At 39.7% G+C, this 27,798-nt stretch overlaps 1 protein-coding gene and 1 non-coding gene across 2 annotated transcripts; both read right to left on the reverse strand.

Moving 5' to 3' along the window:
* Nucleotides 1–3,983: 3,983 nt before the first annotated feature.
* On the reverse strand, nt 3,984–26,475 carry PPM1K (protein phosphatase, Mg2+/Mn2+ dependent 1K; the record flags this gene model as incomplete). The annotated part of the gene is given in 6 exon segments (NM_001134163.1): nt 3,984–4,817; nt 10,062–10,206; nt 10,613–10,778; nt 19,033–19,133; nt 20,036–20,534; nt 26,303–26,475. Coding segments are annotated over 5 exon segments (984 nt in total). The 3' UTR covers nt 3,984–4,685.
* LOC112133217 (U6 spliceosomal RNA) lies at nt 17,099–17,200 on the reverse strand. Its single transcript, XR_002914900.1, has one exon. It is a non-coding gene; the product is annotated as a U6 spliceosomal RNA (small nuclear RNA).
* Nucleotides 26,476–27,798: the final 1,323 nt, after the last annotated feature.

Below are 27,798 nucleotides of genomic sequence, written 5' to 3' on the forward strand. Positions count from 1 at the left end.
TGCATGTACTTTATTAGAATATTTTGAACATTGAGATAATGTGATTTTATTCTGCTCACAGTTACTCTAGTACACGGATTTAAAACAATGGTCAAAGCAGCAATTACATTAACTCACTGTAGGAGTCATTATACACTCAGTACTTTGGTAAATTACAAAACAAATGTACACAAGGGCACTTCAGTAGAAATTAAATCAGTTTGGGGACACATCAGGCTGCTAAATTCTGTACTAGAATCCAACAGCAAATGAGTCATTCTTGGAAGTGGAAGAAATCCATGATTTCACAGCCTAGAACACTAAGTATGACCACCAATGCACCATTTCAACCATCTAACAACCAATGGGAGAGTCAATTGTTCTCATCCCAAATGCCAAAAGCAAAAGGCAGGCCATCACAAGTTGGCTTGTTCACCTTGTAAAGACATGACTTTATTTCTGCTTAAGTCATCTATATAAGCGAATCTAATAAATACAATAAAATGTAACCCAACAAAAATCTCATGTCACTTTTTACAGACATGGGTACATGAGAACGATGGAGGTGCTAAAGAAAAATAGAAGCATTTTCTTATTATCATATTACCATGAAATTAAATTTATGTCTGTTCTAAGGAAAGAAACTAAATGTCCTGTTTGATATTGATGAGTAGGCCTACTCATTCTCTACCAAAATCCTAAAAAAAAAATAAAATAAAATTTCACTTAAAAAATAATTTCCGGGCTGGGCACAGTGCTGTAATCCCAGCACTTTGGGAGGCCGAGGCAGGTGGATCACGAGGTCAAGGGATCGAGACCATCCTGGCCTGTATGGTGAAACCCCGTCTCTACTAAAAATACAAAAATTAGCCAGGCATGGTGGCACGCACCTGTAGTCCCAGCTACTCCAGAGGCTGAGGCAGGAGAATCGCTTAAACCCAGGAGGCAGAGTTTGCAGTGAGCCGAGATCGCGCCACTGCACTCCAGCCTGGCGACAGAGCGAGACTCTGTCTCAAGAAAAAAAAAATTCCATCTTTTAGATTATGTGCTAATAATTCTCTTTTAAGTGTTGGAACGGGAAAGTTCACATTATAGAGTACAAAGGATCAAAATGGATCCCTCCAAAATGGACATCCCCCCAGAAAAATGCTTAAGACTTTGAAGCACTTAAGACATACAAAGATCTGGCCAGCTGCGGTGGCTCATGCCTGTAATCCCAGCACTTTGGGAGGCCGAGGTGGGTGGATCACTTGAGGTCAGGAGTTCGAGACCAGCCTGGCCAATATGGCGAAACCCCATCTCTACTAAAAATACAAAAAAAAAAAAAAAACCCATCTCTACTAAAAATACAAAAATACAAAAAAATACAAAAAAACTCCAGCCTGGGTGACACAGTGAGACTCCATCTCAAAAAAAAGAAATAAAAAATCTGTAACAAATGAACAGCTGATGGAGAACAGGACAGCGTTTACTTCTGAATCTATAAGGTACTTAAGAACTTATACTTGTGGAAAATCACAATGACAATGAATATTTCACCAAATAGATGGTGGCAAATAGTTTGGCAACACATATTAGAAAGGTAATTTCTATACTACACATAAATGAAAGACAAACCCAACCACAATTGATGTTTTACTACATTAATGTAATTTACACTATACCTATACCCACATGGCAAATTCAGTTATAACTGAAAAACTAGAGCAGTCCCTTTTTTTACTACAATTTGCATATTTTCCAGTATCCTAATACATGTATACTTATCTTTTATAGATTATAATAATCTACATTTAAAATTCCATTTTAATATTGTGGCATGAAAAATACAAACACCAGTACAGTATGTTTTATGCTTACTCAAAGTTAACTGGCTCAGAGTTTTAAAAGCTTTCCCGGATAAAGCAGAGTCAAGTCTACCCTATATCCGCATCCTATAAATTCCTCTTTGTCGAACCTGGCAATCTCAGTGAGCTATGATTGCACCACTGCACTTCAGCCTGGACAACAAAATGAGACTCTGTAACTATAAAAAACAAAAACAGACAAACTTGGCTATCTACCTCAATCCATCAATCACCCTCACGCCTTTGAACTTGACAACATCACTCCTAATCTTAGTTTTTAAAGTAAACAATAGGAATAGTAATATAAAGCATTCAAAACAAAAATGAAACCTGAATATTTGTTTATTTAGTTATTTGAGATGGAGTTTTTGCTCTGCTGTCCAGGCTGGAGTGCAATGGCGCAATCTCGACTCACTGCAACCTCTGCCTCCCAGTTTCAAGCAATTCTCCTTCCTCAGCCTCCCCAGTAGCTGGGATTACAGGCGCCCACCACCATGCCTGGCTAATTTTTGCATTTTTTGGTCGAGACGAGATTTCACCATGTTGGCCAGGCTGGTCTCTAACTCTTGACCTCAGGTGATCCACCTGCCTTGGCCTCCCAAAGTGCTAGGATTACAGGCTTGAGCCACCGCGCCTGGCTGAAACCTGCATCTTTAGAATGCCATTTTTGTGCTTTAGTTTTCCTTTGCCTGTTGGTTTGGAAATTCTCCATGTTCCTAAAGGTAGCTTCCACATTTCTTTTCCAAGAACTGATTAGAAAAAGCAAGATGGTTTCCCGCTTTAGTTGCCTCCCTTTGATTCCTCACCTCTCAGACAACAAACAGAATGTTAATAGTCTTTCCTGTGATGTTTTTCCTTCTTTCACCTAACTTCCCTTGAAAAAAAAAATCGAAATATTTATTTAGCACTTTTTTCAAAGGGCAATTCCTGATTAATATAGGCAGAAAAACTCAAGATTTATCTTCTTCCATTCCCAAAAAGGTAAGATGTGAATATTTATATTGGGCCCTCTCCCTCCTCATACACTTTTACCTAAAGCTTAAAGAAAAAAAAAGTCAACTTAAAAAACAGTTGAAGGTATATACTACATCAACTTTTTCTTTTGTTTCTGCCACAAAATTCCATGTCATTCTTAAGATTCAGTATTTTTCTCACATCCTATTACTTTATATACAAATTGCCATATAGCAATTTTTAACCTATTTCCTCATCTGCTGATAATCACTGGTTCTCCACTATAAGGAAATTGCCCCTAGTTTGTCAAGAGTCCTTAAAAATAATATATCAATAATTTAAAACTGGTGAAAGAGCTATGCAAGATTGTTCCCTTTAATTTTATATTACTCCAAAATATACATATGTTTACATACTCACACATATAACAAATTTACATAGCTTGCAGAAATAAACTACAGAAATAATTCTAAACACACATTTAGAAATTCACATTTTAACAGCAAACTTACATGCAGATAAAGAGAAGTATAGTTTTATACTTCCTAAGTTACATAGCAGGCTGAAATGGAGAATGTTTTAATGTTCATTTTAGATGTATTCTTTCTCCTAAGTTAGAAAATGAACAAAAAGGAGACATAAAACTCAAGCTATGTCTATAGCAGTATCAGTCAATGTGGTATTATTTTTACTAACAAATTATTCAATTGCTTACTCTATACAAAAAGTGATATACACATACTATAATACTATATACAAAACATAAAATAGCGTTAGAGGTAACAAATGAGAACTTCATACAAAATACTTGATTCCATCAGTATTTAACTTTTGACCAGAAGACTCAGGCTGTGCATTCTTTTCTGATATTAAGGAATAGTCACATTTTTATAGCATTCTTAACTACAGAAAAATAAGAATGAATGGAGGGGAGGGCTGATGAGACAGCTGAAATACACATTTATAAATATGTATACAATTTAGTAATGTCATATCATCTGAATTAATTTCTTTTCTTTTTTTTTTTTTTTGAGACGGAGTTTCGCTCTTGCCACCCAGGCTGGAGTGCAATGGCATGATCTCAGCTCACTGCAACCCCCGTGTCCCGGGTTCAAGTGATTCCTCCTTCCTCAGCCTCCTGAGTAGCTGGGATTACAGATGGCTGCCACCACGCCCAGTTAATTTTTTTTTTTTTTTTTTTTTGGATTTTTACTAGAGAAGAGGTTTCACCATGTTGGCCAGGCTGGTCTTGAATTCCTGACCTCAGGTGATCTACCCACCTTGGCCTCCCAAAGTGCTGGGATTACAGGCACGAGCCACTGTGCCTGGCCAAATTAATTTCTTTTGCCTGGTTACTTTCACCAGTAAGTGGTCCAGAATACAAAATATGGTAACAGAGAACTGTTTTCATACTTATTCCTTGGTACAGTTATTAAAAATAAAAACTTGCATTTTAGGATTAGGGAAGTCTGGAAAAAAAATTTTTTTAAACTTGGAAATCACATATTGAATAGCTGTCAAAATTCAAACTGACTAGTTTTGAAGAACTTCAAAAATGTGTTCAAATTAATAAAGAACAAAAATGATCAAAAGAAACTCATAGCTGCCTAAGAGTCTTAAAAATTATTAATGTGACACTCTCATCTCTCATCAAGTGTATCCAAACCATTTCTCATTTGCTCTTTCCATTTAAAGACTCACAGTAGCTTCACTACACATATATTTATACTGAACATGTACAGCTGAACATAAATATGATGAGTATTTATGAAAAAACTACTATTACGTGGTTTACACTGACTTGTGCGCTGATCTAGTGAGTTAGGAGACCTTTTCGATCTTATCAGTTTCTTGACATGCTCAGTGAAAATCTGTTGCACAGAAACTCTAAGTCCCAGCTGGTAATCAGGCCCATCGTCCACTGGAGGCAAAGCTTCTGCTGAATGAGAAGTTGATTTCAGAGTTCTTATATTTTCCCCAGGCACCAAAAGGCACTACTACTGCAGTACTGTTATCCTCAGTACCATACTGTATTGCCTGCAAGGTGTGGTAGGAAGAAAGAGAAAAACATTGGAAATCACAGTCTATACAAAGAGAAATCAGCCTTTCCTTCCTTTGGAAATACCCTTCTCCTAGAAAGCCAAACTGGTCTTATGTGCAGTTACTAACCTACTTATTTCACAATGGTTTGTGATTTTCACCCTGTATTAATGCCCACAAGGATTATTAAATTGCACGTGGAATAACAGATGACCCAAAACAACCATACTAACTATATTCTGCTGTAGCAATTTTGGCAACAGAAACACCAGTGGACTAAAGGGCATCGGTATGCAGCTCCTGAAAATGAAGATACATGTAAAGCATTTAGCGTAGGGAGTAACACACGGTGAGGACTTGATAATTGTTAGCTCTTACCAGGAATTCAATTCCCTTTAGGGAAATTTACCCTAATGGAATAAAAACCTTGGAAATTGAAAGACAAAAAAACTAGCCATAATCATAAGAGAAATACAAATGGCTAATAAGCCTATGCAAATAGCTAACTCTGCCAACAAAGAAAAAAGATAAAAATTTCTACACTAAAATTTGATTTTTCCATCTATTGAATTGGTTAAAAAAAATATGGTAAGAATTTGGAGAAACAAACTGTAGAACATGCTAGTGTAAACTGGCACAGTATTTCTGGAGGATAATTTGGCAAACTTATTAAAAGCTCTAGAACATTGTGTATTCTTTCCTCTAGAAATTTTATTTATTTATTGAGACAGGGTCTTGTTCTGTCACCCAGGCTGGAATGCAGTGGCACGATCTCGGCTCACTGTAGCCTCGACCTCCCAGACTCAGGTGATCTTCCCACCTTAGCCTTCCAAGTAGCTGACACCACAGGCATGTACCACCATGTCCAGATAAGTAAAAAAAATATTTTTTTTGTAGAGACTGGGTCTCGCCATGTTGCCCAAGCTGGTCTTGAACTCCTGGGCTCAGGTAATCTTCCCATCTCAGCCTCCCAAAGCGCTGGGATTACAGGTCTAAGCCACCATACCTGGCCTAAAAATTTTATTTCTAAGGGCTCAAGCAATCCTCCCACCTCATCCTCCCTCATAGCTGGGACTATACATGAATGCCACCACACCTGGATACTATTTCTAAGAATGAAACCTATTTCCTGAAGGAAACAGATATGCACAAATAGACATCAGAATGTTTATTACAGGGCTTCCTCTATAGTGTGGAAAAAATAAACATAAACTAAATTTCTTGACCAGAGGAACTGTTAAATGAATTATGTATAAGAATAAAATGGAACGCTATGCATTCATTACAAATTTCACTACCTTTGTGAATTAGAATGCAAATATCTGCAAGACAGGCAGTTGAAATCAGGAAAGAAGTGTTCATCCATGAAATTGGGCCTATTTCCTCAATTTCATGAATACCCTGTTTAGCACGGGTGAAGGCAGTAACCAAATGAATAATTCATATATTATAATCATGTTTGCCCACCTAAGCAAATAATACTTTTAAAGTAAGGTCTATTATCTTAATTTGGGAAATGCAAAAATAGCTGTTGAATTAAAACATGCCTCTAATATTTTAAATAATACGAAGCATAGTTTATGTTTTCTTTACTGGATATTACCCAGCTTTCTTTTGATTTTAGTTCTGACTGACACACAACCTCATCCCTATGCCTTTTTGTATTTTGTTTTATCTTCTCCATACACCCATTCTGAATAACCAGAAGGTGACTATGCTATATCCTCAAATTGGATATTTGCTTGGAGCACTCTAGTTTAACGGTCAAGTGGTTGGACTTGGGAACCTGGTTGTCTGGGTTTGAAGTCCAGTTCTGCAATTTAATATTTATGACCTTCGGTGATTAACTCTGTAGCCTCTGTACCTGTTTTCCTCATCTGTGAAAAAGGACAATAATAGCTCCAACCTAATAGGGTTATTGTGATGATTACAATATATGTAATTGTACATACTGTACAATACATACAGTAATGAGCTAATACATATGAATATTGTCTGACACATGGCAAGTGAATATTAGTTTACTATTATTATAATTTACCATTGCTGTTACTATCATTTCAAGGTATATACAAAGCCAAAGAATAAACAAAGCACATTTCCTTGGCATATTAAAATTTTAACTTGGGGAAATAAAAATTTTATAACTGGAAATATCATGGAATCAAGTGTAAAATTCACTGCAACACTCAAAAGCTAAAACACAATGCCTGGACTGTCCTTTCCTTCTCCTTGGGACTTTTCAGGCAGAAGCTCTGGGTCACCTGTTCAGTCACTGCATGGGCTGCTTCGTTGGGATCATGGCACTGATTGACAAAGTCACAAATCTCTTGACTATTCACCATAAAGTTAATTCCATCTGTGGTGAGGACCAGGAAGCTGTCATCAGCATGGTGTAACTGCAATCAGAACCAAATGCCTATGATTATAAGCTAGACTCTGCCTTAGCACAATCTTGCTAATTCAAAGATTTTATCTGTTTTGCTAAGCAGTCATCTGTGTAACAGCTTGTAAGCTGATATGGTTTGGCTGTGTCCCCACCCAAATCTCATACTGAATTATAGCTACCATAATTCCCATGTGTTGTAGGAGGGACCTGGTGGGAGGTAACTGAATCATGGCGGTGGGTCTTTCCCATGCCGTTTTCATAATAGTGAAGTCTCACAAGATCTGATGGTTTTATAAAGGGTAGTTCCCCTGTACATGCTCTCTTGGCTGCCACCATGTAAGACATGACTTTGCTCCTCTTTCACCTTCCACCATGATTGTGTGGCCTCCCCAGCCATGTGGAACTGTGAGCCCATTAAACCTCTTTCCTTTATAAACTACCCAGTCTCGAGTATATCTTTATTAGCAGTGTGAGAACAGACCAATACATAGGCAAACAGTGAAAATGTAAAGCCTACATGTTGGGCAAAAGTAGTAACATTTAGAATTAACCAACAAGGATAAAGCTAATATTTAGTTAGTAAAATATAAATAGTAGTTAAAAGTAAAGAGTAAAGAAGTTGCAATCCTCTGAAATCCCATCACCAGAAGTAATCATGCCTAACAATTTAGCAAACACTCTTCAAGATATCTTGATTTAATTCCATAATTTAACATCACAAAGGGAGAATCCAGATAGCCCAATGGTGAGAGGTAGCTCAATGTAATGGTTATGAGTGCTGTCTCTAAGGCCAGGCCTCTAGGATTTGAATCCTGCCTCTATTACCTGGCTGGGTGAGCAGAGGTGCATTGACCTCTGTATGCTTTAGATTTTCCTTGAAAAATGGGGATAGTAGTACTTATTTTGAACAGAGCCCAGCACATAGTAAACTCTGCCTAAGTATCTGTTAGATAAAATGAAGTGGGATATCTATAACACATGATGTGGGATATCTATAGACTTGAAACCCTTCATGCAATTAATTAACAAGTGTTTGCTGCCAGTTTTGGAAGCCTACACTATACTGTGCTAGGGACTATAGTGGCTCAGGAGTTTTAGAGAACTGTCAGCTCATGGACTGGGTGTGTGTTGGGGGGCAGTTCAGGACAATGAGGACACTGATTAGTAGCATGCAAAGGATGCCACAGAAGTAGAGGTGGGCGATTATTTGGCTTGGTGGAAAAGGGAAGTTGGGGCAGCTTCCAAGTGGAGGTGATGCTGGCTGATTGGGTGCAGGTGATGCTGATTGACTGGGTGCAGGTGATGCTGGCTGGGTGCAGGTGATGATGGCTGGGTGCAGGTGTTGCCGGCTGATTGGGTGCAGGTGATGCTGATTGATTGGGTGCAGGTGATGCTGGCTGACTGGGTGCAGGTGATGCTGATTGATTGGGTGCAGGTGATGCTGATTGACTGGGTGCAGGTGATGCTGGCTGATTGGGTGCAGGTGATGTTGGCTGATTGGGTGCAGATGATGCTGGCTGACTGGGTGCAGGTGATGTTGGCTGATTGGGTGCAGGTGATGCTGATTGACTGGGTGCAGGTGATGCTGGCTGATTGGGTGCAGGTGATGCTGGATGACTGGGTGCGGGTGATGTTGGCTGACTGGGTGCGGGTGATGCTGGCTGACTGGGTACAGGTGAGGCTGATTGGGTGCAGGTGATGCTGGCTGATTGGGTGCAGGTGATGCTGGCTGACTGAGTGCAGGTGATGCTGGCTAATTGGGTGCAGGTGATGCTGGCTGATTGGGTGCAGGTGATGCTAGATGACTGGGTGCAGGTGATGCTAGATGACTGGGTGCAGGCGATGTTGGCTGATTGGGTGCAGGTGATGCTGGCTGATTGGGTGCAGGTGATGCTGGCTGATTGGGTGCGGGTGATGCTGGCTGATTGGGTGTGGGTGATGCTGGCTGACTGGGTGTGGGTGATGCTGGCTGATTGGGTGCGGGTGATGCTGATTGCTTGGGTGCAGGTGATGCTGGCTGATTGGATGCAGGTGATGCTGAGGTGATGCTGGATGACTGGGTCCAGGTGATGCTGCATGATTGAGTGCAGGTGATGCTGGCTGATTGGGTGCAGGTGAGGAAGAACAGCAGGACCATTCCACCAGGAGAATTCCATAGCTGGGGTGAAACAAAAACCTAACACTTCAAACTGAGGTAAACAAAAATATTTTCCCCGAAATATTGAGGATTGCTAAAGTCAAGTCACTGAAAAGGCAGGGGTACACTTCCTCAGCCTCTACTTGCCTGGTGGCAGGACATCAGTCCTTTACTGGAGACAGCACTTGTTTATCGGCCCAGAGAAGGAACCAGCAGGCACCAGAGAAATCTGGGAACAGGTTTTACTATCTCTCCACATTTTCCTGACTTTTAAAAGACTGAAACTGTTTTCTTCTTCATCTTGTCACTATGCAGGATTTATGGCTATTTAAATACAATTTAAGCAAAGCCCCTAAGCCACTGCCTTGAGAGAGAAATACTTTTAACTGAGGCCTTTCCCATACAATGGGTTCAGCACGTGCAAATGTCTGCTTGTTTGCTTGTTGTTGTAGTTAATCTGACTTCTATTTTCAAGAAAGTGTCTCAACTAAGAACCTAAAAAGGGGGAAAAAGAGAATTTGTTTTGTCCTCTACAATAAATTAGGCCAGAATAGTAGCATCTTATTTTACCCGAAAAGTTTTTTTATCCTTCCATAAATTACTCCCTTTTAAAAATCATTTTGGCTTCAGTTAAGGCTTTCAAGAAAGGTGCAGCAGAGACAATCCTACATTCACTCTCTGCAGGTTTATCAAGTGTTTGCAGGTCCTTTCTTACCTTAATCCTCTTAGTTTCAGGTTCTGCTATGACACCACTGGTCTTAAGGTCCAAATCTCCAATACTTCTTGTCATTGCAAGCCTGCCATTTACGTGAGGCTGCCCCAAACTATTCCAAGCTACAAAACCACCACATTTCTTGATCCTGTTAAAAGTTAAATGACAATGGTGTGATATGTAGAAAACCCTTTGGGAGGCCAAGGAGGGCAGATCACGAGGTCAGGAGATCAAGACCATCCTGGCTAACATGGTGAAACCCCATCTCTACTAAAAAACAAAAAATTAGCCAAGCGTGTTGGCGGGTGCCTGTAGTCCCAGCTACTCGGGAGGCTGAGGCAGGAGAACGGTGTGAACCCAGGAGGTGGAGCTTGTAGTGAGTCAAGATTGCGCCACTGCACTCCAGCCTGGGTGACAGAGTGAGACTCCATCTCAAAAAAACAAAAAGAAAACTAAGTCACTGTTAAACTTAACCATGACATCAGTTTAAAAACTATTATGAACTAAAAACATCATCCACATAGAATGATATGATGGATCAGTGGTGGTAGTACCTTTCTTTTTCATCTTTTCTTTCTGGAGTATGGTCAATGGTCAGCTTCATGGGTTTTCCTTTTCTACACAAAATAGCCCGGCTGTCCCCAACACTGGCTACAACCAGTTCAATACCATCTCGCAATAGGGCTACTGTTGCAGTAGTCCCAGAGGTCAGAAGAGTTGCTACAAGTATTATGAAAAAAAGAGTACAAGTTAGTGACAGTCAAATGATTGGGTATGGAATTTTTATTACAAAATAAAACACAAGCATGATAAACTAATGCTGGAATATATCATTCTAATTTAACTAGAGCTAAGCAAATAAAATGCAAATGAACTATGTAAGTAACAGCATGCAGAGAAACAAGTATTTAATTCAGTAACAAGGCTCCATGCAAACGGAAAAGTTGCTAACCTAATTTGGCAAACACTGCATCACTATCTACAAATGGCCTCTATTCATATCAAGTAGAGCTGACTTGAACTTATAACAACACCTTCATGGATATCCGGTGTCCGGACTGAAAGTACTAAAATTTAATTAGGTTGGCTATGATGGTGGGATGACTTAGGTCTACCTGAGCCCATGGAGGGAAGCTGACTTTTCTATAGTCTATGGATTTAGAAGGTTTTCTCTTCCATTTTTTACTCCTATCCTGTGAACATATTATCAGTTAGTAGGCTAAGTGAGATATGCCAAGGGTATACCATTTGCATATTCTACCTCTGTATGCTTCTAAAACTGTTTTAATTTTACAAATGTTCATCAAAAAAATCCTAAAGTGGTTACAGGCTCACATTCTTTTCTGTTTATCTTTGTCCTCCCTAGACGTGAAACAAAGTTACAACCATCATTACAGGAGCAGAAAATCTGGGGGAGGGTAGGTGGAGAATGAAGTTCATTCTAGCTTCTCATAAACTTGGTGTAGTTAACACTCCTAACTCCAGAAGGTTGTAATACAAAGAGGTAGTCTCCAAACGCAGGGCAGTACTGCCAGCTGCAACTCCTGGGGTCCTGCTTGGGCCCAGAGCATCCCACGAATATGAATTTTCTCTAATAATAACAAATGAAATTCATTGTTACTGGGCTTGAGGTCACCGTTTCCTCCATCCAACTCAGACTGCATTTCTGCATCTTCCTTTGATTTCTTCTAACAGTGTCTGCCCTAAGTTCTTTACCACTTGTTAAAAATTGTTAATTTGCATTGAGCCTTGTCAAAAGTGAGAATATTGTGAAAATATGGGATAAAAAATAAAACAAAGTGGAAGAAATTGGAAAAGATAACTTATTTAAAGCAGGTATTGTCTTTAGTAACACTGTTAACTCTTTAAAACATTCCAAAGATGACTTTGATTTTAAAGGTAGATTTAGGAAAAACGAAGTGCTACTAATTTGACTGATTAAGACTCAATCTTTCCAAGTTTTTTTTTTTCCCCCAAAAAGACAAATTTGAAAACTTCATCAGTAATGCATTGGAAGGAGATATATACATAAATAGATTTTTCCAATCAGTATATTAAAATGCCTGCTTTAATCAGAAAAGTAAGATGGAAAAGCATGAATAAACTCTACTTAATCTTTTATAGTCATGCTGAACTTCCTTGAGAAATAACATTTATAGTTGCACTATCTTTCCATTTTTCTCTTGATTTTGGAACTGTCGTGCCAATGTAATATTTCTGCAATGTTGAAAGATATATTTGTCCACCATATAACATAAATGTTTTAGCATAAGTATCAGTGATATTTATATTACAAATGTTAACTCGTAACTTTAAATTACCCAAACGACTATAAAACAGTGGAATCTTTACAGTTTGACTAACTATGATATTTCAAACGATTTAAAGAGCCAGATAAGGGAACACGGCATTTATTCCGATGCTACCTGTCCCGGGAATTTAATATTCCTTCCGTTTGTTTAAACTATCTACAATAGTTTTCTTAAAAATGGTTTATTATTGGCCACAGTAAAAGAGTTAAAATTTCATAAGTAGAAGTTTAGTTATTTAGGCTTGTAATTTATGGCTCTGTCACCTAGGAATTTTAAGAGTTTGAGTTTTTACCAACCCAACTTCACAGTTCCAAAATCCCAGGATTTATAGGAAAGGCTTCAAAACTAACTGTCAATTCTGATTTGCTAAGCATTTAAGAATGTAAATATTAAATCAGCATTCATTTTCATTTAACATTTAACATGGAAGTAAAAATTCTCACTTTTTGCCCAACAACAAAACTAGAAAACTAAGACATCTTTCAATAAGTTCTTAACACTCACTGGACAATTTCTACTGCAAGTCATCTCAACTAATGGGACAAAGAGATGTGGGAACCTTCCTGTAGTCCAGGCTAGGAACCGCTGGACTCCTTCACCTGGGACAAAATTAAGCAGATCTCTCTTTCCACTGAAGCCCAGCATATAGTGTCCACGGGCTCCAGGTCTAGAGCTGCTGACCAGGCACAGTTCTCTGCCACAAATAACACGCACAGAGGCAAATAGGAATTTCACCCAGGAATTGTGCTCAAACATTACAAACCTGCAACACAGGGGAGAGCAGAGAAAGAGCTGCAAAATAAGGGAAGGGTTTTTTATTTTGGTGAAAATTTAACTAGCAAATTATATAATATTCCAGGAGATGCCAAATCAATTATTCCAAAACTCAGTTTGTTCCAGTTGATGGTATTTTGTAGTTGAGTCTATTTTTTCATCACAGGGTAACACTTCTTTCTTAATTTTGTGGTTTCTAAGGTTGAAAAAACTATATAAAAAAGTATCTGTACCAAGACACATAAATGGTGACACAGACCTACATTTAACACACTCACAAAAACACTCACGCATATACATATTCACTGAAATAATTGGTCTTAAACACAGTAAATCACTACCTTTACTGAGTTAGAAAAAATGCACTGTAAATTTGTTTGGTAGCAATATCACAATTGTCTCAAGAATAGAAAGGTAAATCTACAGTTACAGCATGGAAGAATTTGTATCTGACAAGCAGGATGTAAACTACAGTATACCACCAAATTACTGGGACTTAAATATATATCAAGAAGGAATCAAAGCACCCGCTATACAAGACACATGGAGTAATGCATTTGTTAATGGTGCTTAATGCAGAGACTTAGTACCTAGAAGGCATTTTTGAGTAGAATGATTAATTTAAATTCATTGTTTAAATAAAGGCTAGCGAGACTCATGTTTATAATTTTATAAAATTCACAAAATGAATTATATTTCTGCAGCTCTCTCTTTCCCCCAGTGTTGCAGGTCAACACATCAGAAGAAAAATGATCAAGATTGTGAATGCCAACATAAAGAGCAAAAGCTATACTTTTCAAAGTATAATAACCCCTAGTAATTACTCAATTGTGTAAATAATACTATGTATAAACCAATACAGTTTCAATATTTATTAAAAATGGGTGTTCTAGACTCATGACTCATGAACACCAAAATCAAAGTAATGAGCTGAAGCAGTAGCAGCACAGTAAGAACATCTCATCAATGCTCTCTCTACTTTTTTTTTCTTTTGCCTGTCCCGGCATAGGGAATTCAAAAATGCTGTGTTTACAGCCCTGGTTCTTTTGTAGTTTAATTCTTCCATAAAGAGGTCACAGGATATGAAGAACATAAAAGTTTCTGGTGAGACTCATAATGCCATCAACATCCCCCACTCTGAACGTCAGAGCAAGGCTTCTCTTTTTGTTCCATTTGTCCCTTTCGGAGCTTTGTTGCTTTCAAAGTTTAAGCAATCTGGAAACACTCTGAAGAGCTTATAGGAAATATAGAATTATAACCTAATTTTCTACCATCTAGTTTGTTCTAAGTGGCTATCTGTTTATAAACAACAAACTGGTGGGATATCATCCGGATTTACTGGCTGCTTTTATTAATTGTAAAAGTAGACATTACTGGTATAAATTGAATAAAAAAATTAAAAGATGGTGACGAAATTTGCTACTGATAACTAAGGACAGGTTGAAAATGCATTAACAAAAAAGCAATAAAAATAGCTGACAATTTCTAAAGGGCAAGGGAATCTTGTTCTTGCCATTTCTTGATAAGTGGCATTTTGATTTTATTCATTTCAAAATATCCCCAGCTACAACAGTAAATTATTTTATTTTATTCTACTCAAACAATAAGCTTTTATTATATTTTACAGATCAGTCATCCAGGACATGCTGCGTCTGTGGTTGGCATCGTCTCATTTTTGAAAGGACCAAATGCACATAAAAGTCTCTTGCCCACGCTGAACTCGCACATGCCTGGCAGAGAAGAGCTCTCACTAGGTATAACTTGAGTGTGAACTTGCTCGGGCAACAGCAGTGCCATTCAACAGTAAATATTTTAAATGTTAGTAAGATAATTTGAAGTTCTTTATGTAGCTGTAACAGCTTTGGAACTGAAGTTGAGAGGAGATAATAATGCTTTAATTTCACTTAAGAAAGTTAATATGGTATTGATACAGGAGCTAGAAATAAATTATGTAGGCAGATAGTGAGGGTAAAGGAGTCCTTGGCAAGGCTTCCCTTTTAACAAAAAGCAGCCTCCAAACCATTTCTTTTCTAATAAAGAGCAGCCTGAAAAATTGAGCTGCAAGCATAAATAAGCAAGCTGGAAGCTTGCACAGGTGAATGCCAGCAGCTGTGCCAATAGAAAAGGACTACCTGGGCTGGGCACAATGGCTCACGCCTGTAATCCCAGCACTTTGGGAGGCCAAGGCAGACAGATCACCCGAGGTCGGGAGTTAGAGACCAGCCTGACCAACTTGGCGAAACCCCGCCTCTACTAAAAATACAAAAATTAGGCCGGCATGGTGGCAGGCGCCTGTAATCCCAGGTACTCGGGAGGCTGAGGCAGGGGAATCACTTGAACCTGGGAGGTGGAGGTTGCAGTGAGCTGAAATTGCGCCATTGCACTCTAGCGTGGGAGACTAGAGCGAAACTCTGTCTCAAAAAAAAAAAAAAAAAAAAGAAAAGAAAAGAAAAGGGCTACCTGGGGCCAAGCATGTTCAATATGTTCCATCTTCCCTTTTCTTTGTCACCATGTGTAAAGAAATGGTCAACATGGTGCTGGCCAGGTAGAGAACCCATCTGCATAATAAAAGATTAGGGTGGGGGTGGCCAGATTCTTGAATGCTCTGCAAATTGCACACCTAGGCCTCATCAGTTTTTCGTGTGCTATGCAAATGGCACATCTGGTCCAACCAATCTTTCGTGCCCTATGTAAATCAGACACTGCCTCCTCAAGCTCATCCATAAAGCCTCCTGCACTTCACCATGGACTAGAAAGCTGTTTGGGACCCCTCTTTTTGCAAGAGAGAGCTTTTCTCTTTCTTTCACCCATAAAGTCTCCACTCTTAACCTCACTCCTTGTGTGTCCTCGTCCTTGATTTTCTTGGCATGAGACAATGAAACTCAAATATTACGCCAGACGAACAATGCTGCTTCAGTAGGACTGAGGGGCACGCCTCTCTTTTATACCTAAAATATCACCATTACTAATTCACTTCTATGGTTTAAGCCTTTTTCAGGTGTCTGCTAACTAAAATTCAAATCCACCCAGGAGTGACAGCTCATTAAAATGCATACATTTTATTAATAATTTGATTAAATCAGCTATATGATAATCAAAGAAAAAATTACAGTAACTTCAGTGAGAAAGAGTCGGCAGTGGAGCTCTCAGTTCAATCTGAATAATTATTGAGTACCTGCCAGGTTCTATGCAGGGTGCTGCACACTGGAGATTCAAAAATGAATAAGCCACAGTCCTTCACCTCACAGGAAGGGTTCAAGAAGAGGGGAAAGGGGTTAATACTAAAAGAGAAAAGATGAAAGAAACTGGAGAGGGTAAACTGCACTTACTACAAAATTTTGTTTCACTGGCACTGGTCCTATCTATATACATAGGCCGAAAAGAATATTATCCACTCCTATAATACTGATACTGCTTCAGTTCTTGCTAAAAACTAGTTTTAAACTTAAATAATAACTTTGAAATTTAAAATGACATTTTAAAAAATCCACAAATTGAACAGTTACACAACAAATGACATTCTATCTTTAGTGGCTTTAATGTATTTGATAAAATAGGCCCTAAATATCAAAAGACAATTTTTGCCATCTTTGAAGGCTTTGGCAACTTATTAAGAATAACATTTTTAAATGTTCTCAAAACACTAATTTTTAAAAAACACAGACCAATAAGAATATATAAAAAATAAGATTTTAATAATACATAACAAGTTTAATAACAAAATAAGATTTAATAACAATATTGTAATAGACTTTTTCTTTTAGTACACACTAAGAGCATCATCCTGTCTTGTTCCATTATACTTTCAAACAAATTACCATTATATGAAAACTACATTTTAAAATATCTTAAGAATGTTCTGGGATCATTACCTCAAAGCATATGATAGAGGAATTAAATTAAATAATGCACTTTAATTTCTTTATTACAAATGAATTAATTTTATTAAGAATAAAAAATATGGAATACTTCATGCATTTGTGTGCCATCCTTGCACAAGGACCATGCTGATCTCTGTATCATTCCAATTTTAGTGTCTGCGCTGCTGAAGTAAGCATATGAATTACATTTTTGTGATTAATTTCTTTATACAACTGTTTAATTGTTTTTGTGACAAAGGTATCTTTAGAAAGTTTCTTTTAAGATAGGCAAGTTAATTAAATTCTTTAAGTTCACAATTCTGTTGAGTTATACTTTATTCAATAATAAAAGGAGTCCTGTCATATTTTACATCAAGTCAATCACCTATTGGTTTAAGCATCTAGATTGACTAGATACTTTTAAAAGAAGCTGATGGCATTGAGAAGGTCAATGTTTTTGGTTGGTGGTCACACGCCTGGGATAAATTTGGACATTCTCATCCAAAAACCTTGCCCAGTAAGCTGTAGCTATTTACAGAACAGCTGGGGCACACCACCGGCACCACAGTCAACAAACATTGTGGTGTGAGACATAGCCAGACTCACAGCTAACTCAGTTATTATGAAATAAGAGCATACCAAAATTCAGGAAGTAATAAAAAGAAAACCATAAGAAAACATTTTATTTCCTCTTTTCCTTCATGTGTTTTAACTATTTGGAACAAGAGCTAAATCTTATGCATAAAGTTTACCTCTTTCAACTTCTGTCTTCTTAAAGGTAAGGGTCCAGTTGAAAGGAAAAAGAAAAATTCCAAAGGAATGAGAGAAAAGAAAATGGGCCTAAATAATCTACAAACTGGAAAACATATCCCTGAACAGAGTGGACTGTAATGTTTTTCTGAGAAGTGTGATAGTAAGGTTCTCAAAAAAAGCTCAGGAAAAAATCTCAAAATGGTAAACAGAGCCATCCCAGAGTTACCTTCTCCTCTCCTCATGAGAGGAGAGAGAGAATGCTGGTGGTCAGGAAAATCCCAGCCCTAACTCTGAACTGACCTTTACCACTCTAATCTTCAGTTCCTTCACTGTGAAATGCAAACAATCTCTATCCTTATGTATTCCAACTGAAGACTGTGCAAATGACATTTCTGTGGTGCACTTGGTTTCTTTTTTTTTTAAGAAAAGGATGAACCAAATACAGATCAAGATTATTGCATGATTCATTTTCAAATCATTTACAAGGTTACATGCACACATTCATTTGGCTGGTACAGAAATTTTCAGGGTTAACTTTAACAGCAAAAGATTTGGGACTAGCTAACTAGAAAATGTTTGCTGAATTTCCTGAAATGGTTTTGATAAATTTAGTCAAAACCAGAAACATTTCACTTTCAAAATTTAAGGACATACAGTACACAAAATTTTAAATTCAGCTAGCATGCCCTTATGCTGAAAATATCACTAGTTACCAGAGAAAAGCTGCAAGATTGAGCTTTTTAAGAAGTGACAGAAAAATATTTTCCTTCTAATTATACAAATTAGTGCATATTAACCATTGTCTTTTTCTATTTAGGACCTATTTGCAATTTTTTCTTGTTGGACAATGACTGTCCTTGCTAGATGTGATTACCCTGTAGTGTATTTCAGCACTTGGTCACCAGATCCATCTAAAAAAAAACCAAAAACCCAAAACAAAACTCACAGTATGGACATTTTGTCCATAAAATGAGCAAACAGATTAAACATTTTTAAAATCTTTTAAAAACTAAAGTACAACATCAGAACTGTTTCGGTGCTTCTCTTTCTGAAAAATTCTCCAACATATTTCATTTAAAAGTGAGGTATTAACATTAATTTGAGTTCTCAACAGCATTTAATGTGATTCTTCATATAAACTCATTTCTACATAAATCCTTACAAACAATTGTCCATTAAAATCCCCTCCCCCAAAGGACTTAAACTGTTTCCTTTTTACTCCTCCCCCACCCCATGTACTCCCTAGGACCCAAGGAATGTGATAGTTTTACATACCATCAGCAGACAGGCGGGCATGACTCGAAAAGGCTTTATCTATTTCTAGAAAAGCCAAGGTCAACAGAGTTTCCAAGTTCTTCTCCTTAGGAAGCAAATCCCTTTGTGGGGAGGAAAAAAAGAGCCTCAAACAATCATTTTACAATAGGTTTTTCTCCTCACTGTTACTCTAGCTAGCAGTCATTCCACACAATGGGCCTCATGATTTTCCTGTTAAATGCTGAAGACTTACTGGCTAAGGAATAGTTATTGAGAATCCACTAAGTATCAGGCACTGTGATAAGCTTTTAAGGGCACAACAATGAAAGTCCAAGTCCTTGTCCTTGAAGAATTGATCCTCACTACCACAACCCTGAGAGGTCAAGAGTTCCTTCCTATTGTGAGTTCTTTCCTGGAATGAGGTATACACAGGAAGTCAAGAAATGGTCACTGGGAAGTCAAAAATAGTCACATGGTCGTAACTCCATCACATGTTCTCCCTCTTTCAATTCTAGCAGTAACGTGATTCTCAAAAATGCATTAATAGTAGTTGAAGTAAATAAACTGAAGAGCTCCAAAACACCTGCATTAAATGCATTTTTCCACACTAATGCCAATCATCCAAAGCTATTTTCAACAAGTCAAGTATTCAAAGCTATTCACACCACTTGAAAGAGTAATTACCATTTACTGAAGCACTTATCTGTCCTACACTGATGGGAGTAAATGCTTCTCATAGGTTATCGCATGTACATTATGCCACTTCACTTAAAATGATCACAAATTAAGTGCTATAGATTTTGATTAATGCTTTCCCCAGGGGAGTTGTTAAAACATGCATTTCTGAAATTGTGATAACCATAAGTAATAAATGGCACACTTAAACTACTGCTTATTCGTGAAGCAGCAGCATGCAACCACTCAAGTAACTATGTTTACCCTGGAAGCCTCAGCCAAAGGGTGAAAGTTTAAGTAGGAAGTATAGGGGGACTGCAAAGTCAGGAGTGAAAGTCATTGTACATACATAATACATTTCTCCATGTGGGTATGACAGAAATCAGCTGCTGCAGGTCCACCGTGTCCATCATACACTGCAAAGTACAGGACCTCATCTGTCAGCTGAGCGAAGTCAAACCGGTCTTCATTCTCTTTCCGTTTGCCAATCTGTGAGGCGCACCCCACATTTTCCAAGCTGATTTTGGGAATTGGCTTGCCATACTTAATGCTGGGTGGCAGCAGAATTGGCTCATCAATGCGGTTATCCCAGATACCAAAATTGTCCCAGGTAGCTGGACTCCCACTACCGTCTGGGTCAAACCGAGAACACCTAGGCTCTGAAGTGGAGCTGTGGCACGTGGGTGTCGCCCGCCTGTCGTCCTGCAGCAGGCGGGAGCTTAGCAGCACTCTCCTTCTCACCTGGTTCCCACCACTTCTGACCAAAGTAATTAAGGCAGCTGTTGACATAACTCAGCTCCAAAGGACTCAGTGATGAGGGAAAGGTCAATGGAACAATAATGGAATGTCTTCAAGAAAAATGATGCAAGTTACAGGGGACAGAGGGAGAGAGGGGCAGAGGAGGAGAGGGAGAGAGACAGAGAGAGAGAGAGAACATCAGAAATTTTGAATATAACTGATATGTCATCAAATATTACCAAAAATGAAGCTCATAAAGGATTTGACAGAAAATACATATATTTATGTTATATATTGGGTAGGGATCCAATAGCCTACTTCTAAGAACAGTGGATCAAAAATGAATCGATTTTCCTATTGCATTCACAGCATTTAAATTCTATAAAAATTTGACGGTGTGCACATACACAGAACATGTGTCTATTAAACTTGAACCTGCAATCACTTGTTAAAATGCAGGTTCTGACCCAGTGGCTATGGGGTGGAGTCATTCTGCATTTCTAACCAACACCCTGGTGATACAGAAGCTGCTGGTCCCCAAGTTACACTTCTAGTAGCAAGAACACAGAATACAGGTATAAATAAATATACTTCCCTTCATTAACTCTATTGCTTTCAAGAAAAGGTAGGGGTAAATATTAACAATAGCAACAAAGTCTCTTCAGGAAAAAATAACAGGCTAATAGAATACTTAAAATAGTTCTGTTTCCAAAGAATGGCCAAGTTTTAGCAAAAACATAATCTAGGATAAATCTAAGTTTTATTTTAACATTTCTCAACCTACTAAGCTTTACATACTATATTACTATGGTAAATATAAATTGGTGTGCAAACACCCCAGAGGCACAAAGATAAGCCAGTTTTGATGCTCCCCATCCTGGTAGACTCTCTCACTAGGAGGGTGTGTGGGTATGATCTCAGGAACCTGGCAGCACTGCATTTGTGACAAGCAGCCCTGATTTCTGAACAAGTGATCTATGTATTTACATTCACAACTGCAGTTCTCCTTTCCCCAACCCTAGCAACCCAACGACACTTGAGACTACACTTCTTTGAAACGATTACTTTACACCCCCATTTCTGGACTCCACACCGAAACTCAATCCTAAAGCCTCTCTTGGCATTACAGGGTGTTACCAGGGGGAATTCCTACCCCACTGCAGGTAGAGCTGTTTCTGGGAATTTTCCATACAAATAAAAAATTTGTCTCCATAGGATTTTGTTCTATTACTTTATTCTTTTAAAATCAACTTGAAAAGATGGCAGAATACTAAGGTTTGATGATGTTGGTGGATGGTCTACAGATATTATATTATTCTCAATCGTATGTTTAAATTATTTCACAATAAAAAATGAACTTGAAAAAATATGTGTTTCCAAAAGGTATAAACATACACAAATGAAACCCAGCTTGAGTGCAGTTATGAGAAAATGCACTACAGATTTCAAACAATTACTTTCAAGTGAATTTTTGGAAATCAGTCTAGCTATGTATAGGGAAGGCCATTACTTCTTTCACGGGGTAAAACAGGCAAAAGAAAGAATGAGGTTCCAAAGAACATCCTCAGATGTTTATTTGTTTTAATTTCTTGTAGAGATGGGTTCTCACTTTGTTGCCCAGTCTGCTCTTGAACTCCTGGCTTCAAGTGATCCTCCCACCTCAGCCTCCCAAAGTACTGGAATTACAGGCATGCGCCACAGAGACTGGCCTGAATCTTTAGATATTTAAGCAATAAAAAAAATATATGAGCTCTGCCGTCACAGAATTTAGAATAAAGATGACCACCAAAACAAGTAATGTATCATCAAAGACTTAGGAAGTCATCCCTTCTTGGCCTTTTGGCCAAGATCCTGCATAGAAGGCTGAAATCAATTTCTTTGTAAGACAACATTGTTGGGGGTTAGAGAGTGGCAGAGACACAGCATCTCTGGTTATCAAAGAGAAGTAACATGGCCAGACCCGGTGGCTCACACCTGTAATCCCAGCACTTTGAGAGGCCAAGGCGGGCAAATCACTTGAGGCCAAGAGTTGGAGACCAGTGGGCAACTTTGCAAAACCCCGTCTCCACTAAAAATACAAAAATTAGTCAGGCATGGTTCCGCATGCCTGTAGTCCCAGCTACTCAGGGGGCGGAGGTGGGAGGACTGCTTGAGCCCAGGAGTTTGAGACTACCCTGGGCAACATGGTGAAACCCTGTCTCTACAAAAAGTACAAAAATGAGGTGGACGGATTGCTTGAGCCTGGGAGGCAGAGGCTGCAGTGAGCCAAGATCACACCATTGCACTCCAGCCTGAGCAATGGAGCAAGACACTGTCTATTTAAAAAAAAAAAAAAAAGAGAGTGAGAGAGAGAAATAACACATTCCATTGCAAGAGATGTTTGTTCTTTTGCTTCTAATTGAGAGTTAGATTTTATTCAGCAACAATTATGGATTCAAGCCAGCAATGGTGTGTTAAAAAAAATTTTAAAAACCAATTATGTTAACTATAGGTGATGAATTGAGACTTCAAACTATAATACAATCTACCAGGTAATAGAAGTACTAATTATTTGGAGATAATTCCCAAAGTGGCTTTATATCATATAGAAAAAAAAAGAACTTTAAAGAAATACATTTATTAGGAAATATTTGTATTTGAAGAGTTAACTTGAGATCAGCAAAATAGTATTCTTTTGGCTTCGGTCTGAAAGTATATATGCCATATTCAGCCTTGAGCTACTTTGCAGTCATGCACCTACTTTAAACCAGAGTTCTGGAATTACAAATAAATAAATATTAAAGTTTTTCTGCAGCTTTTCTAGTATATTCTTGCTGTTTTATCTCCTCTTTATCCTCCCCCCAATTTTTTTTTTAAATAATAAAATAGAACTGCATTCTCACAGAGAACAAATATCCACTGGAAACATTTTTAAGAAACGAGATAAAATGCAAATTGAGCAGTTTCTATAAGACTAAAAACCTGCGTATTTTAAAATCAATCATCAACCTGGCATCCTTCCTCGTGTATTGTTTCTATAATCATCTCAGAAAGCAGGCAGTCATAGGAAAACAACTACTTTAAGGCATATTATTGGCAGAGATGAAATGTGACCCAGATATATAGCTAGTTTATAAAAAACAAACAAAAAAACAGGTTGGCATTGCTTAGGTAAACAAGAGATGTTACAAAGTGGCTCCATGTCCTTTGCCATCTGCAATATAATTAAATCATATAAATCCCCTCCACATTCCCTAAGAAACAATTCAAAGGCAGCTGGAGTTCCCAAAGTAAATAACAACTTTGAATTAAACCGCACATTAAGAAAAGTTTCCTCCTCCAGAGCTCCACAATCGGGATCTGCCATCATAGACCCCACAGCTCTGCAGATGCCCATGGGAATGACTATGCTTTGACCAGCAAGGCAAGGGGAGTAGAACTTGTGATGTGAAAAACAAAAACCTTAAGGAAAAAAAAAGCAATCAGTATTCTCTACAACAAAAAGAGTGGAGAACAAATTAGCAAACACCTAAGGATTGTCTTTTGTCAGTTCAGCAATTAAAAACTGGGATGAGTTCATTATTCTGCAAACTAAGAGAGAGAAGGAATCTTTTCAAGTAAGCAGGGGAGATTTAGCTCAATCTTTTGATCGGAAAACATGGCTAGTTTATTTTTATAAACCATTTTAACATTATATTCAATCTTTGGAAGTCAAGTCATCCAAAAGGAAAGCACTGTCTCTGTCAGGAAGGTGCACTGGATTTGAGTTAAACTGTTCTTGTATGTTAAAAGCAGGCCAAAAGGGCAGTTTAAGCACATGCCAAAATTATTCAGGAGTTCTAAAGTTCTGAAACCTGCTTAGATTTTATCCCTCTAGAAAAAATATTTTAAGAAAGCATTCCTATCTGCCCATTATGAAGTGGCATTTAGGTATCTACAACTTCCACGATGAGAACGCAGCCCTTTTAAATATTCTTAAACCAAATATTTACCTATCGACCTTTTTAGAAAATCAACTAAGGCATCCCAGTAAATTCAAACAGTATGGAAATTTCCAGAATGTATTTCAGCTAATTTGGACCTCAATACCTTCTTTATCAATACCCTGCTAGGAGGAAGGGAAAGAAAATTTACTGCTTTACCTGAGGGGAAAAAAGAAAACAACAATAAAAACTCCGAAGGACTCCCCTTAGCTTTAATGTGAATATGTCTATGTTCAGATGTGTGACTGGAGAAAAGTGTGAAATGTGAGCAGTGAAAAGTACTCAGTATTCTATTCCCATAGATATCTTTTAAGACACGTTAGTAAATATGCATACAAGCCACAGACTATATCCCAAACCTGTAACTTTATAATGCCTTGAAGAACTTTCCTTCACAGTCTATTATGTCACCAGCCACTCTCCTCTCTTCTTTCCTCGTCCCTAAGGATTCCAGTCAAGGAAGTTGCCTAGGTGATCAGTAGTAATGACTAAGGTTGCAATAAAAAATCATTAGCGAGAACTCCCTACTCAAATATTGTAACTAAGGTATTTCATCAGACACACACACACGCACGTGCTGCTCTTCTTCCTGCCACGGCTGCCTAACTAGAATACCACGAACCATGGCTGTTTTTCTTTTTCTTACTGAGACAGGGTCTTGCTCTGTCGCCCAGGCTGTAGTGCAGTGGTGCGATCTCGGCTCACTGCAGCCTCGACCACCCAAGCTCAAGCGATCCTCCCACCTCAGCCTCCGGGGTTAGGACCACAGGCACACGCCACCACGCCCGGGTAATTTTTGTATTTTTTGTAGAGCCGAGGTTTCGCTATGTTGCCCAGGCTGGTCTCGAACTCCTGGGCTGAAGCCCGCTTTGGCCTTCCAAAGTGCTGTGATCACAGGCGTGAGCCATTGCTCCTGGTCTCACTGCTCTTTTTCATGGTCATTGTAATCTGTCACTTTAGTCGCTCATTCTGAAACCGAAGGACAACCTCATTCCTCCGCCCTGACGGAAAGAACCGATGAGGCCTTGCTGCACGTTAACAGTGGGAGGCTCAGAAAAGCCCGTTGAGCTTTAGAGACCGCAAATTTCCTGGCTATTTCCACCTGGAGCCTCTTTGTCACCTCCGATGAATTCTCTCATCTACAGAAAGCGGCTGCTGAAAAAGACATCACGAGCTACAAGGCCTTGAATACTACAGCGCTCCCTGCGCAAAGTAAAACCCAAGTCTTCGGATCAAAACCAGCCGGAGCTGTGCATCCTTCCCGATGCCGGACCTCCTGAAAAGCTCACCTGGGACAGCTCAGGATCCTGGGCTTGGCTCGCTGGCCCTGCCCGGCGAGTGGCCAGGGTGACACACTGTGGGAAGAACACACGCCCGCCTGCCTGCGAAGCCTCGCAAATAGCTGGGCTCTCTCGGCACCTTCCGCCGCCAGGTCTCCGCCTCCCAACCTCCCTCTGGGCGTACCAAGCCCGTTGTCGCCACGTTTCCCTCCCCCGGGGGGCGACGCGGCACCCACCCCGCAGCATCCTCGCTTCCGGGGCCCCGGGCAAGGGTCTCCAGTCCCGGCCCACCCACCCTGCCCGCCTCGCGCCGCGCTGGCCCTCCAGCCTGCGGCCACATTCAAGGCCGAGCGCAGTCTGGGCTGGAAACCCGCCGCCCGGGGCGCAGGCAGCCCAGCTGGGCCCCGCCCCACCCCGACGAGCTGCTCACGACCTCCAAAGGGAAGCAAGCGGCGCTCTGAGAACCCAGAGACCGCCGGCCAAGCGCCGACTCGGGGGCTGGGGAACGGAAACCGACGTCTCCCCTTCGCCCTCCCGGGAAACCCTTCTCCGTTTACTCTCCATTCCGCGACCGCCAATAAAGAACAGCATACATGGTTAGCAGAAATAAATGAATTGCACTCTCTAGTCTCTTACCTTTGGATTGCTACGTCCCTGAAAAATGTTTTAATTAGCTAACGGAGGGCGGGGAAAGGGCTTTCTCGGTTGGTAAATAAGAGTGCCTTCTCCGTTGTCTCGGATCTCCGAAGCAGGCAGTCAAAGCGGCCACTGCCTTGCCTGCTGGAAATTCTCGAAAATTTTTCTCCCGCAGTTGACCAGATGGAGAGGGAGAAGTCTGTTCCCGCTGACTGACAGCAGATCCGGCCAGTCGGCGCTCGGCGAGTCTGCTGGCCAGCCGCCCGGGCCCTCGATCGCAGCCAATCACAGAAGCCGATGGGAACGAGCCTCCCCGCGGCTATTTGACTTCGCAGGCTTCCAGCTGCGCGGCGGAGCGACGTCACCCTGGGCCAGTGGTGGCTCGCGGCGGCGCCCCGCCCTCCCGAGGTTGGCGCCCCAGCCAAAGAGGGGGCGCGCTTGGGCGGTGGGTGGGGCCGCAAGACTTGGTACCTCGCCAGCGGGCGGAGCGCGGAGGGGGTTTCGCTTCGGGCAAAGGGACTGTGGTTGTGACAGCCAGGAAACCGAGAACGGAATGCCAATACTGCTTAGGCTTAGAGTTTGAAAGGCATCTGATTTCACTGCCATGTCTTTGAAAAGCAGTGCACAGTGCAGTCTTCTTCGTGGCTAAACAGGTATCTTGTGATCTTTCGGGAACGTCTATTCATTCATTAAACAAGTATTTCTGTGTTTATTGAAGGACGTCTTGTATGCTAGGCATTTGCTGGGCACTGGGGATACGCCCCTAACACAGCTAGACACGATAGCTGCCCTCATAGAATTTTCAGTCTAACAAAGAAGAGGGAGAAAACCAACAAGTAAACAAGCACATAGAATAGTAACTAATCATGTCAAGGAAAGAAACAGACATGGTGTGGACACTGGGGGATAACTTCAGATACGGTTGTTATATGAGAACCTTATAAGATGGCATTTAAACCATAAGTCATTCAGCCATGGAACCAATAAAATGATGAATTGTTTTGGGCAGAGGGGACAACAGACAAAGGTCTCTCGGTGGGACAGCCCGGCGTTTTGGAAGAACAGAAAGAAAGCCAAAGTGTCTCCAGCATATTGAGGGAGGGAAAGAGCAGCATGATGTGAGGGAGATGAGGCAGACAGGGGCTTGGAGTTGGCATTACAGTTTAAATTTAATGGGCTTCTATTGAGGCATTCGAAAAAAAGAAGTGAAAGGATCTGGGTTTAGACTTTACATCACTTTGGTTAGTGTGCAAAGAACAGTTAAAATAAGCTATTGGGAAACTGATTAGGAGATTATGACAGATGAAATTTAAGGTGGAAGATGACTTGGATTAAACTATGACAATATCACTGAAGGGAGAGAAAAGCAGAGAGATTAGAGATTTTAAAGATAAATAATTAACTTGATCTGGCATTTTAGTTATTCTAGGCCAGGGACAACTGTTCTGAATCCAGTGCATTTAGTAACCCTGTTAGAGAGTGACTCTCACATTGAC

Source organism: Pongo abelii, chromosome 3 (genome assembly GCF_028885655.2).
Source record: "Pongo abelii isolate AG06213 chromosome 3, NHGRI_mPonAbe1-v2.0_pri, whole genome shotgun sequence".
NCBI lineage: Eukaryota > Metazoa > Chordata > Mammalia > Primates > Hominidae > Pongo > Pongo abelii.